Source organism: Cetorhinus maximus, chromosome 18 (assembly GCF_964194155.1).
Source record: "Cetorhinus maximus chromosome 18, sCetMax3.hap1.1, whole genome shotgun sequence".
Taxonomy (NCBI): domain Eukaryota; kingdom Metazoa; phylum Chordata; class Chondrichthyes; order Lamniformes; family Cetorhinidae; genus Cetorhinus; species Cetorhinus maximus.
This window is the reverse complement of record NC_135896.1, coordinates 5,725,052-5,737,143: the sequence shown is the minus strand read 5'-3', so window position 1 is coordinate 5,737,143 and position 12,092 is coordinate 5,725,052. Positions and strand designations below refer to the sequence as shown.

Genomic DNA, 12,092 nt, shown 5'->3' with positions numbered 1-12,092 from the left:
CCAGTGGCATTGCCTACTGTCACGGTCCTCAAAATATTGGGTGAGTTTTCTACAAGTTCTGAGAACAGCAGCTGTGCTCAATTTGAATTACAGTAGAAAATATTAAACAATCAGATCATTTTCCTCAAAATTCTACATTGCCCCGTTTGTGACACAACAACCCATCACCCAATATACCATTTAAACATTTAACATTATGTAACTGTAATCAGTGACACAAAATCTGATGGTGTAATTAGTATCCCATGTGTCCATTTGTGAGTGGCACAATGCATAGGACATGGGGGAGGGAGGCAGGGGAGATAGTCTTAAAACCAGACTGCACAATCTAGTCCAACAAAAGTTTATAACAAAACAGTTCTTACAGGACTCAATCAAAATACACAATTTCACTTAGAGATACACACATAAAATCAGCACACCAGTAGAATACTTGCTACTTTCTTGTATTTGTATCAATGGAGGATGTTAGTATAATCAAAAGAACTTTCGTCTGCATGTATATCTAACTTGGGAGTCCTTAATGGTGACAGGGGCAGAAGTGATTATTATGTCTTCTCAAAAGCTTGCTGAGTATCAAATTTGTGTTTGGATTGTCTTCAAATGAATTCAAGGAATTGAAAAATATTTTAGATAGAAATAATCAAAATAAAAATAAAAACTTGACTTTAGTCACCAAATATTACCACTTGATTTTAATTTCCTAAAACTAAGTTTAGCAAAGGACTCTGAAAATGTACTCCCCTATGTTTCAAGAAGTTTGCCTCAGCAAATCCAAGCAATCATGCAGAGAAATTTGAACTCCAAAACGTAATTCCACAGACACAACATTTTCAAGTTGCACAAACATGACTGAGATGCATCAAAATTCTGTGCAACTTCAACACCTCTAAACACACCTCATAGAACTATCTCTGTTCACCCATTCTCTGAGCCAAACGCCACAACTTTAAAGTGTACCGTAAGCAATAAAAACACACAGAAGTTAAACAGATAGAGCAAGGAAATAAACCCCTATCCTTATTCTGGAGGATTTACCTTAAGTGTGCTGCCCAACTCCAACCATTTAATCCCATTGACTTTCTCCCTTATTTGATTCTATACACCTTTTGCAGGGTGGTTCATGTAGCACAGTCTACAGCCATTTAGAGGACCTTTTTTTTAATGGATGGTCAGGTGCTGTTGGGAAAGGCATTAACTGAAAATGAACTGAAGAACCCCAACTCTCCAAGCCCAGAATCTTTAAAAAAAAAATCATTACATACTATATTTTGCTGATCAGAGTTAAAAAAAAGACAAGTCTCTGACCCACTGACAAGGCCCATATTTGCGATGAGGGCTGCATTCTCAGTTTCCTTTTCTTAAGCAAAGATGTTTCACCTAGGAACTAACAAAAAATGCTCATCACAGCCAGCGCTGCTGGGTTTCAGAAACAGATAATGCTGGGACTTGAGTTGCCGAGCAAGTCCCTTCATCACCATGCAATATTTTGACACAAGTGTATTTGCATGCTACACGCTGAAGGTAAGATGATGATTGGTACTGACCATTATACGGAGATGGCTCACCTTTGCTGGGCTTCTCCTCAGTGGTATTCGCCAGCAAGGGGGCAGTCAGGACATGCATGCAGTGTTTGTAAAAGAAACTCAAGAATTCAGTCTTCTCTGTTTTCTACACAAAAAAAATACATCTGAATTTAGACTTCCCTGTCACCAGAATGGAAAATGTACTACAAATCCAATAGCCCAGAGGGACTGACTGCAACATAATGACCATTAATTAATACTTTACTATACATGCAATCACGATCCAAGAAGCAGAACCTGATGTTGAAAAGGTTGGTCAGAGAACATCTTACACTTACTAAAAAATACTTCAAGGTCTGGCAAAATAATGAAAGATTTTGTTCTTCCAATCTGGACTAGGGATGGGATTTAAACTGTAGCTGTAGTGATAATTACAGGTCTGTTGTTGCTGGTGGCAGCGATGGAAGGAACTCAAAGGTGAGGAATTAAAATAAACACACATATAACAAGAGAAGCACATCACACATTAGTGGTCACCCACCATCCAGGCTAATATTTCACACAGCATCTTTCCAAATTCAAGATAATCTGTTTACAGTTTTAGCAAGGGGATACACCATACTAAAGATATTTTTATTGGGCTACACTTTAGTACTCCCAGAGGTGAAAGCCAATCAAGTACTCAATCCAATTTCTCCTGGGGTTAAGGCACAATCCACATAACTGCCCTTAATTCATCACTAAATTGCCAAGCTCATTTAAAATGGCCACAGAGAATGCAAAAAATATCGCACTGCTGCCTTTCTGTGGTTGAGAATAAGGAACCTTTTTGAGACATAGTACAGGGAGTTTGATTGCTCCTGCGATGTGACCTACCTCGAAGTGCTTAATAAGGACAGAGATTCACACACTCATTTACTCCAGACCTAACTCCAGATTGGTTCTAGACAGACATAATTATGCTACTCTATCAATGGTACCAATAGTACTCAAAAACTGCAGAGTTGTGATCCTTTATAAATAGCAGAATGATCACTGATGTCCAAGCAGTAACAATTCTTGGATTCAAAGTTCTGCTCAAGCTAATCAAAAATATTCACATCAATTACTTACATCCCTCAGCTACCCAATAGAGGGAACTGTTGAGGGATCTGAATCATAGCACTACAAGAATCCACAACAGCTACATTAAACACGCTCATCTTCCAGAAATCTGTCTGATGAAAGAAATTAAAGGTTGGTTCAATGTTGCTCAATCTTCGAGGAAACATGTACATGCTTCTAGGGTTATGACTACTAATTGGTAATGTTTAGTCTAGTTCATCCCAGCACTTGGCTACATGCAACTCGGAAACTATCTAAGGTAGGAAACCCTATAAGAACCCAGGAAAGGATGCCAACCTGGAAAGTGAAGTGGTAGCTTGTGTGACCTAATGCCAGCTGAGTTGCATTTACAGAAATCCAATAGCAAACAACTCGTTTTGGCACTGGCAGAGAACTCAATGGAATCAATCCCCAAATCTATCTGTAACTAAGCAAAATAATTTCAACTATTGCAGCTAACAAGACTTTAGGATCAAGTTAGAGAACACTTTGCAAAACGAAAACCCTCACATTGAAGGGATAACTTATGGAACAGTGAATGAAGGACGCCAAATTAAATTCCCAATGAGGTGTCATTTAAAGTTATGAGCAATAAAGAGGAAGGCGCATCATACTATGTATTCCACAAGCTCTTTCAAAGATCAAGCACAGGTGTGATGGGCCGGTTAACTGCCCTTGAGAAGCGGTGGTGAATCACCTTGAAACACTGCAGTCCGTGTGGTGAACGTACTTTCACAGTGCTGTTAGGTAGGGAGGATTTTGACCTAGCAATGATGAAGAAACAGCAACATATTTCTAAGTCAGGGTGGTGTGCGGGTTGAAGAGGAACTTATTTGTCCTTGATGGACAGTAAAACAGATGGATCGACAAATTATGTTTTGCCTCACCTTTTGATAAACTATTTGGACTATCATAGATTCATAGTTAGCACCTAAGGGAAATCATTGTACTTGGGATTTAAGTTAGATGCATGCAGTTTAGTTAGAGACCTTTCCATAAACATGGTTTCCGTGCAACTTCAGACTTAAGGACAGGAAAGATTGCTGCAGCAGTGACCTCCAAAGACACTGCCAGCAGGATCAGAAAATTTGTTATATATTTAAATCAGAGGAGCGGGGAGGTAACAGAAAACGAACGGGCATGTGAGGAAAAAACAAATGAGTGAGAGAAAGAGATCAATGATCTTGTGGATAACTAGTTTCGTAGGAAGAGGCTGTAATTCAGCCCCTCAAGTCTGTTTCGCTGATCAATTGAAGCTTTATATAGTGGTCTAATGCTCCAAACTACTTTAATAAATGTCAGCTTTGCATGCTTTCACTCCTGAGCCCCATTTTGCCTTTCCTTCTATTGCAGCATCAGGGCAGTGGGAAGCTGAAATATGCAGCTGTTCGCTATCATCCTGCTGTAGGTTTGATTTATTTCAGCACACCAGATTACTACCAGACAATTCTGGAGTATGTATTTTTCTCACAATTAGTAACATTCTAAGGGAAATCACTGTGCTTGGAATTTAAGTTAGATGGCGTGCATTAAAGAGCTTGCCATTGGGGCAAAATGCTCCAATGCTTGGAAATACAGCCTGGCAGTAATACACAAATCCATTGGGTGAAGCACAGGCAGCTTTCAAAATGAAGAATGCATTTAAGCAGGGTTAGAACTCATAGCATTGTAACGTAATGAGTGAACAAATTAAGGCATCACTGCCTATACCCAATAGCCTGGGTGACAGCTGACCAACCCTGTGGAGTATTACCAGCGTATTTCTGCACTAATCCCAAGGCACATATACCTGAAACAAATCAGTCTCAATGTCTGTCTCTCTCCGACTCAATGCCTCAAAGGGATTGTTTGGAGACAGGCAAAATAATCTCATTTATCTTCCACGGGCTGCTAAAAATACGCCACTGCTAAGTTTTGATTGTTAACTGGGCACCTATCAATATTAACCTCACGGAATCAAGGGGTATGGGGAGTCGGCAAGAAATTGGAGCCAAGGCAGGAGATCAGCCACAATCACATTAAATTGAGGAGCAGGATCAAGGGGCATATATATGGTCTACCTCTGCTTCTATTTCTTATGTTCCTAGCCACTTTGTCTTTCTTTCCCAGATTCACTGGTTTAGCCAATTTTTTTTTCTTTTTCTTTTATTCATTCACAGGATGTGGGCTTCACTGGCTGGACCAGCATTTACTATCCACCCCTAGTTGCCCTTGAGAAGGTGGTGGTGAGCTGCCTTTTTGAACCGCTGCAGTCCATGTGGTGTAGGTACACCCACAGTGCTGTTAGGGAGGGAGTTCCAGGATTTTGTCCCAGCAACAGTGAAGGAACGGCGATATACTTCCAAGTCAGGATGATGAGTGACTTGGAGGGGAACTTCCAGGTGGTGGTGTTCCCATTTATCTGCTGCCCTTGTCCTTCTAGGTGGTAGTGGTCGTGGGTTTGGAAGGTGCTGTCTAAGGAGTCTTGGTGAATTCCTGCAGTGCATCTTGTAGATGGTACACACTGCTGCTAGTGTGTGTCGGTGGTGCAGGGAGTGAATGTTTGTGGATGTGGTGCCAATCAAGTGGACTGTTTTGTCCTGGTCGGTATCCAGCTTCTTCAGTATTGTAGGAGCTGCACTCATCCAGACAAGTGGGGAGTATTCCATCACATGCCTGACTGGTGCCTTGTAGATGGTGGACAGGTTTTGGGGAGTCAGGAGGTGAGTTACTCGTTGCACGATTCCTAACCTCGGACCTGCTCCTGTAGTCACAGTATTTATATGGCTAGTCGAGTTTAGTTTCTGGTCAATGGTAACCCCCCAGGATGTTGATAGTGGGGGATTCAGTGATGGTAATGCCATTGAACATCAAGGGGCGATGGTTGGATTCTCTTGTTGGAGATGGTCATTGCCTGACGCTTGTGTGGCGTGAATGTTACTTGCCACTTAGCCCAAGCCTGGATATTGTCCAGGTCTTGCTGCATTTGGACATGTACTGCTTCAGTATCTGAGTAGCGAATGATACTGAACATTGTGCAATCATCAGCAAAGATCCCCACTTCTGACCTGATGGAAGGAAGGTCATTGATGAAGCAGCTGAAGATGGTTGGGTCTAGGACACTACCCTGAGGAACTCCTGCACTGATGTCCTGGAGCTGGGATGACTGACCTCCAACAACCATAACCATCATCCTTTGTGCTAGGTATGACTCCAACCAGTGGAGAGTTTTCCCCCTGATCCCTATTGACTCCAGTTTTGCTAGGGCTCCTTGATGCCACACTCAGTCAAATGCTGCCTTGATGTCAAGGGCAGTCACTCTCACCTCACCTCAGGAGTTCAGCTCTTTTGTCCATGTATGAACCAAGGCTGTAGTCAGGTCAGGAGCTGAGTGGCCCCGGCAGAGCCTATACTGGGCATCAGTGAGCAGGTTATTGCTAAGCCAGTGCCGCTTGATAGCACTGTTGATGACCCCTTCCATTACTTTACTGATGATCGAGAGCAGACTGATGAGGCAGTAATTGCCGGGTTGAATTTGTCCTGCTTTTTGTGTACAGGAATACCTGGGTAAGTTTCCACATAGCCGGGTAGATGCCTGTGTTGTAGCTGTACTGGAACAGCTTGGCTAGGAGTGCAGCAAGTTCTGGAGCTCAAGTCTTCAGTACTATTGCCGGAATATTGTCAGGGCCCATAGCCTTTGCAGTATCCAGTGCCTTCAGCCATTTCTTGATATCACGTGAAGTGAATCGAATTGGCTGAAGACTGGCATCTGTGATGCTGGGGACTTCCGAGGAGGCCGAGATGGATTATCCACTCGACACTTCTGGCTGAAGATTGTTGCAAATGCTTCAGCCTTATCTTTTGCACTGACGTGCTGGGCTCCTCCATCGAGGATGGGAATATTTGTGGAGAGTCCTCCTCCAGCGAGTTGTTTAATTGTCCACCACCATTCACAACTGGATGTGGCAGGACTGCAGAGCTTAGATCTGATCCATTGGTTGTGGGATTGCTTAGCTCTGACTATCACTTGCTGCTTATGCTGTTTGGCACGCAAGTAGTCCTGTTTTATAGCTACACCGGGTTGACACCTCATTTTTAGGTATGCCTGGTGCTGCTCCTGGCATGCCCTCCTGCACTCTTCACTGAACCAGGGTTGATCCTAGCTTGATGGTAATGGTAGAGTAGGGGATATGCCAGGCCACGGGGTTACAGATTGTGTTTGAGTACAATTCTGCTGCTGCTGATGGCCCACAGCGCCTCATGGATGCCCAGTCTTGAGTTGCTAAATCAATTCGAAATATATCCCATTTAGCATGGTGGTAGTGCCACACAACACCATGGAGGGTATCTTCAATGTGAAGGTGGGTCTTCTTCTCCACAATGACTGCGCGGTGGTCACTCCTACCGATACTGTCATGGACAGATGCATCTGCGGCAGGCAGGTTGGTGACGTCAAGTATATTTTTCCCTCTTGTTGGTTCCATCATCATCTCCCGCTGGCCCAGTCTAGCAGCTATGTTATTTAGGGCTCGGCCAGCTTGGTAAGTAGTGGTGCTACCGAGCCATTCTTGGTGATGGACATTGAAGTCCACCACTCAGATACATTCTGCGCCCTTGCCACCCTCAGTGCTTCCTCCAAGTGATGTGCAACATGGAGGAGCACTGATTCATCAGCTGAGGGAGGGTGGTAGGTGGTAATCAGCAGGGGGTTTTCTTGCCCATGTTTGACCTGATTCCACGAGACTTCATGGGGTCCAGAGTCGAGGTTGAGGACTCCCAGGGCAACTCCCTCATGACTGTATAACACTGTGCCACCACCTCTGCTGGATATGTCCTGCCGGTGGGACAGGGCATATCCGGGGATGGTGATGGTGGAGTCTGGGACATTATCTCTAAGGTATGATTCCGTGAGGATGACTATGTTGCTTGACTAGTCTGTGAGACAGCTCTCCCAATTTTGGCACTAGCCCCCAGATATTAGTAAGGAGGACTTTGCAGGGTCGACAGAGCTGAATTTGCCTTTGCCGTTGTCATTTCCGCTGCCTAGGTCGATGTCGAGTGGTCTGCCAGGTTTCATTCCTTTTTGGTGTCTTTGTAGCAGTTTGTTACAACTGAGTGGCTTGCTAGGCCATTTCAGCAGACATTTAAGAGTCAACCACATTGCTGAGAGCCTGGAGTCACATGTAGGCCAGACCAGGTAAGGACAACAGATTTCCTTCCTCAAAGGACATTAGTGAACCAGATGGGTTTTTACAACAATCAACAACGGTTTCATGGTCACCACTGGACTTTTAATTCCAGATTTTTTATCAAATTCAAATTCCACCATCTGCATGAAGCCTTCCTAATTTACCAGTGCTAAACTGTAATCTTAATCAGTGACTGGTCACACAAACATCAGCTTCATTGCCTGCTGTGCCCATCTCTCCCATCTCCTACCCAATATAGTTACAGTGACAAATTTTGCAGATTTCATTGCTTTGGACTGTATTTCTTAGCAGGATACAATAGCAATTGATGCATGCGCCTTTCATGGGTCCTTTGAAAAGCTGAGGGTACCACCCTCAATGATCTCAAAGCACTTTGAGTATCAGGCAATCCAGTAGACCGATAACAGAAAAAAGTGTGCCACTTGCTTTTTTCTTATGGCTCTCAAATCACAACAACAAAATGCATGCATGTGCACACAGTTTACCAAAAAATGCTTAGTATTTGAAATTTGATGCTGAGAGCATTAACTATTTTTGATTAGGTGCATTTTTTTGGGATAACAATTTCTGTTGGTGAACAAATCAAGTAGGGACAAACAGAAGTGGAAGTTTTAGCTGGAAATTTTAAAACCTTCGAGCTCAGGCTTTTAAGAATCAGTATCAAGGGAAAGGACTTCAACGGCAAAAAGAGGGGTCAGATATCTAATGCAAGGAAGGCATATTGCAACAACACTATAAAGTATCATTTAGGAAACTATATTGTGCATTTATGATCAAACGTAACCTGTGCTCACTAACTGTGGAATGGTAAAGCAAATCCTGGAAAAAAAAAGGCTTTACTCCGGAGGGCTGAAACTGATGTTTACAATTGTGCAAGACTTCACCTGTTGAACTAATAAAGATTCCCAGATTAGTCAAACTGGCGGATGATAAACCAGTCAGCCAGCTCCAAAGATGTACTTTCTATCTCTCCTTAAGGCATCGCCTGATGCTTTTTAAATCCCCCACTCACAGGGGATACGAAGGCATGTTTGCATGTACACATCTGAATTACAACTTAATTCCTATAATAAAAACAGAAAATGCTGCAAAAGCTCAGCAGGTTTGGCAGCATCTGTGGAGAGAGAAACAGAGTTAACGTTGCGAGTCCATATGACTTCTTCAGAGCTCTGAAGAAGAGCCATATGGACTCAAAATGCTAACACTGTTTCTCTCTCCACAGATGCTGCCAAACTTACTGAGTTTTTCCAGCATTTTCAGTTTTTATTTCAGATTTCCAGCATCTGCAGTATTTTGCTTTTATCTTAGTGTTTAATTTCTATAATGTTCTCCATATATGAAGATACAAAACAGGATGGGCAGAGAGCAGCAAGGGGAAAGTAGTTAGCAGTAGGAGAAGCGCAATCAAAGAGAAGGGAAAAACAGGGAGGAAGCGACAAGGTGACAGTGCTGAAGAAGGGAACTTGGAGGGGGGAGGGTTAAGGGTTGAAAGAGTATCTGTCAGTGGTGTTCAATAAGAGGGAGCATGAAGGAAATTATGTATAGGGCTAGGTAATACCAAGGAGGGATTTTAATAAGCACCTTTCCTTTAGGGATCTTTCCTTTGTCAGTCTTGGCTCAGTGTTTAGCACTCTCATCTCGGACTCAGAGGGTTGCGAGCTCAAGTTCTAACATTGTAGTACTGAGGGATTACTGCTCTGTAAGAGGTGCCATCTTTCTTTTGAGACATTAAATTGAGGCTCTCAAGTAGGCATGAAAAATCCCATGGCATTATTTTGAAGAACAGCAGGGCTGTCTTGGCCAATATTTATCCCTCAATTGACAACACAAAAAGTAGATACCTGGTCATTATCATTTTGCTCTTTGTGGGAGCTTGCAATGCACAAATTGGCTGCTGATTTTCCTAAAACAGTGACTAAAAGAAATTATGGACTGAGATTTTGTGGCAGAGGTGGAGGCAGTCACAAATGTTTTGAAGGACAAAGAAAGAAATCCTGGTAATGGAAAAATGCAGTGAAGAAAGCAGAGTTCAGGGCTGAGCAAAATGCCAAGGGTCAACATCAATGGACTCAGCTAGAGATGGCAACCAGAAAGGCTGATAGAATTTGTTTCTATCAAGAAGGAGTTAGACATAGCTCTTGGGGCGAAGGGGATCAAAGGTTATGGGGAGAAAGCAGGAGCAGGCTATTGAGTTGGATGATCAGCCATGATCATAATGAATGGTGGTGCAGGTTCGAAGGGCCGAATGGCCTACTCCTGCTCCTATTTTCTATGTTTAATTGAGCTTGGAGGTGTATGGAATAAGATGAACTTGGCATATATATTATATAAATATAAAAACAGGCACACAGTAGAAAATGGGCAGTAATGAACACCTGGATAACTGAAACATCGAATGTACCTTTAAAAAAAATATAGACTTACATTGGCTGTGGCCAACATGTTCTCCGGGTCAACTAAAGTGCGGAGTAGTCCCATAAGTTGGACTGCGCCGCCCAGCTCAGGGTCTGGATCACAAATCATATGTTCAATGATGAGGTTGATGAGGAGGATATCCTAAAAAAAAATGTACATCAATAGCCATAAGTTTCATAATCAAACCAAGCTGTGAACTAATGTACACAGCTAATCACAATACAAGCAGCACAAGCAGATGTTCTTAGTTTCTCTGTCATTTAATTTCAGGAAAGTGTGTTGATTTAGTCTTTCCTCCCTGCTTTGTGCGTAATCAATGATACTCGAAAGTGCCTAAAGCTGATTTTGGGGATTATATTCCACGATTCTGACTGTTTTCTGTACAAAATGCTTGCCCGACACTCAGTACTGAAAGAGCAGAAATTTCCTCCAACTAAATACTGAACAGGCCGAACCAATTTTCTTCAGTTCCCTCCATAAACTCCATTCCCTAGCTAAGGACTCCAACCTTCTGCCTGGTAACTGTCTGAGGCTAAACCAGGCAGTTCGCAAACTCGGTACATTTGACCCTCAGATTCAGCCGCATTAACACACCATCGCTAAAACTGCCTATTTTCAGCTCTGTAACATTGCCCAACTCCATCCCTACCCTCGGTTCACTTGCTGCTGAAACGCTCATCATGCTTTTGTCACATCTGGATTTAACTATTCCAATGCACTCCTGGCCTGTCTCTCACGTTCTACCCTCTGTAAACTTGAAGTGATCCAAAGCTCCGTGTGAATTAGAATACAGACAGCAAAGTCCCATTCACCTATCAACCCTCTGTTTGCGGACCTATGCTGGCTCCCAGTTAAGCAACAGCTTGATATTAAAATTCTCATCCTTATTTTCAAATCCCTCTCTGACCTTGCCCCTCCCGCCCCACAACCAAAATATCTGCACTCCGCTAATTCTGGCCTGTTGTGCATCCCCGATTTTAATTGCTCCCAAGATTGAAAGCATTTCCTTTAGCTGCCAATGCCCTAAGCTCTGGAATTCCCTCCCTCTTCTTCAAGATGTTCATTAAAAACCATCTCAACCTAAGCTCCAGGTCATTTGCCCTAACATCTTCTTATACCTTAGGAATTGGGGGCAGGTGTGGGCCATATGGCCTTTTGAGTTTGCTCTGCCATTCACTAAGATCATGGCTGATCTTCAAGCTCAACTCCACTTTCCTGACTGATCTCCATATCCCTTGATTCACTTGGATTCCAAGAATCTATTGATCTCAGTCTTGAACATACTTAATGACGGATTATCCATACCTCTCTGGGATAGAGAATTCTGTGTGGCTCTGCATCAAATAATGTCTGATAATGCTCCCGTGAAACGCTTTTAGATATTTTACCACACTAAAGGCATACAAGCTGTCGCTGTTTCCAACAACCATTAATCAATTTTCTTTTAAGAATATGTAACAGTTCTATTATTCCCTATAAACCAGGGCTGTCTAGATTATAGTGATTAAATAAACTGGATTGTGTTTCTACTAGGTTTAATTTGAAATCTTTTCTCATCACAGTGGGCATAAATTCCAGTGAAAACCACAAACCAGTCTGAACTGACAAATGCAAGTTTTTTGTGACTGCTGATTGCATTCACTATCTAAAGTAACACTTCACAGTCTTTTCTGCATATGCTGCAAGCACCATTGCACAAAGACCATAGGAGAACTCTAGCAGTCCAATTACAAATCTTAATTACTTCCTGTAACATTGTAATTTCTGGTTTGACACTTCAATGTGCGAACATGAGCTTCGAAGGATAAGGAATTTTTGCCAGTAAGGAATTGTAGCTACGACATCTTTGTGCTTCAAG

At 42.6% G+C, this 12,092-nt stretch overlaps 1 protein-coding gene across 2 annotated transcripts in view; it reads right to left on the bottom strand.

Annotated features, from left to right (window-relative positions):
- LOC144692898 (serine/threonine-protein phosphatase 4 regulatory subunit 3-like) overlaps positions 1–12,092 on the bottom strand; it is a 90,146-nt gene that overhangs the window by 20,296 nt on the left and 57,758 nt on the right. The window contains exons 6-7 of one of the 2 annotated variants that reach the window (XM_078562004.1): positions 10,244–10,375; positions 1,569–1,671 (exon numbers count right to left, since the gene is read on the bottom strand). In XM_078562004.1, the coding sequence (XP_078418130.1) occupies positions 1,569–1,671; positions 10,244–10,375 (235 nt within the window). Of the gene's footprint in view, positions 1–1,547; positions 1,672–10,243; positions 10,376–12,092 lie in introns of both variants that reach the window. The other variant, XM_078562003.1, reaches the window with a different exon arrangement.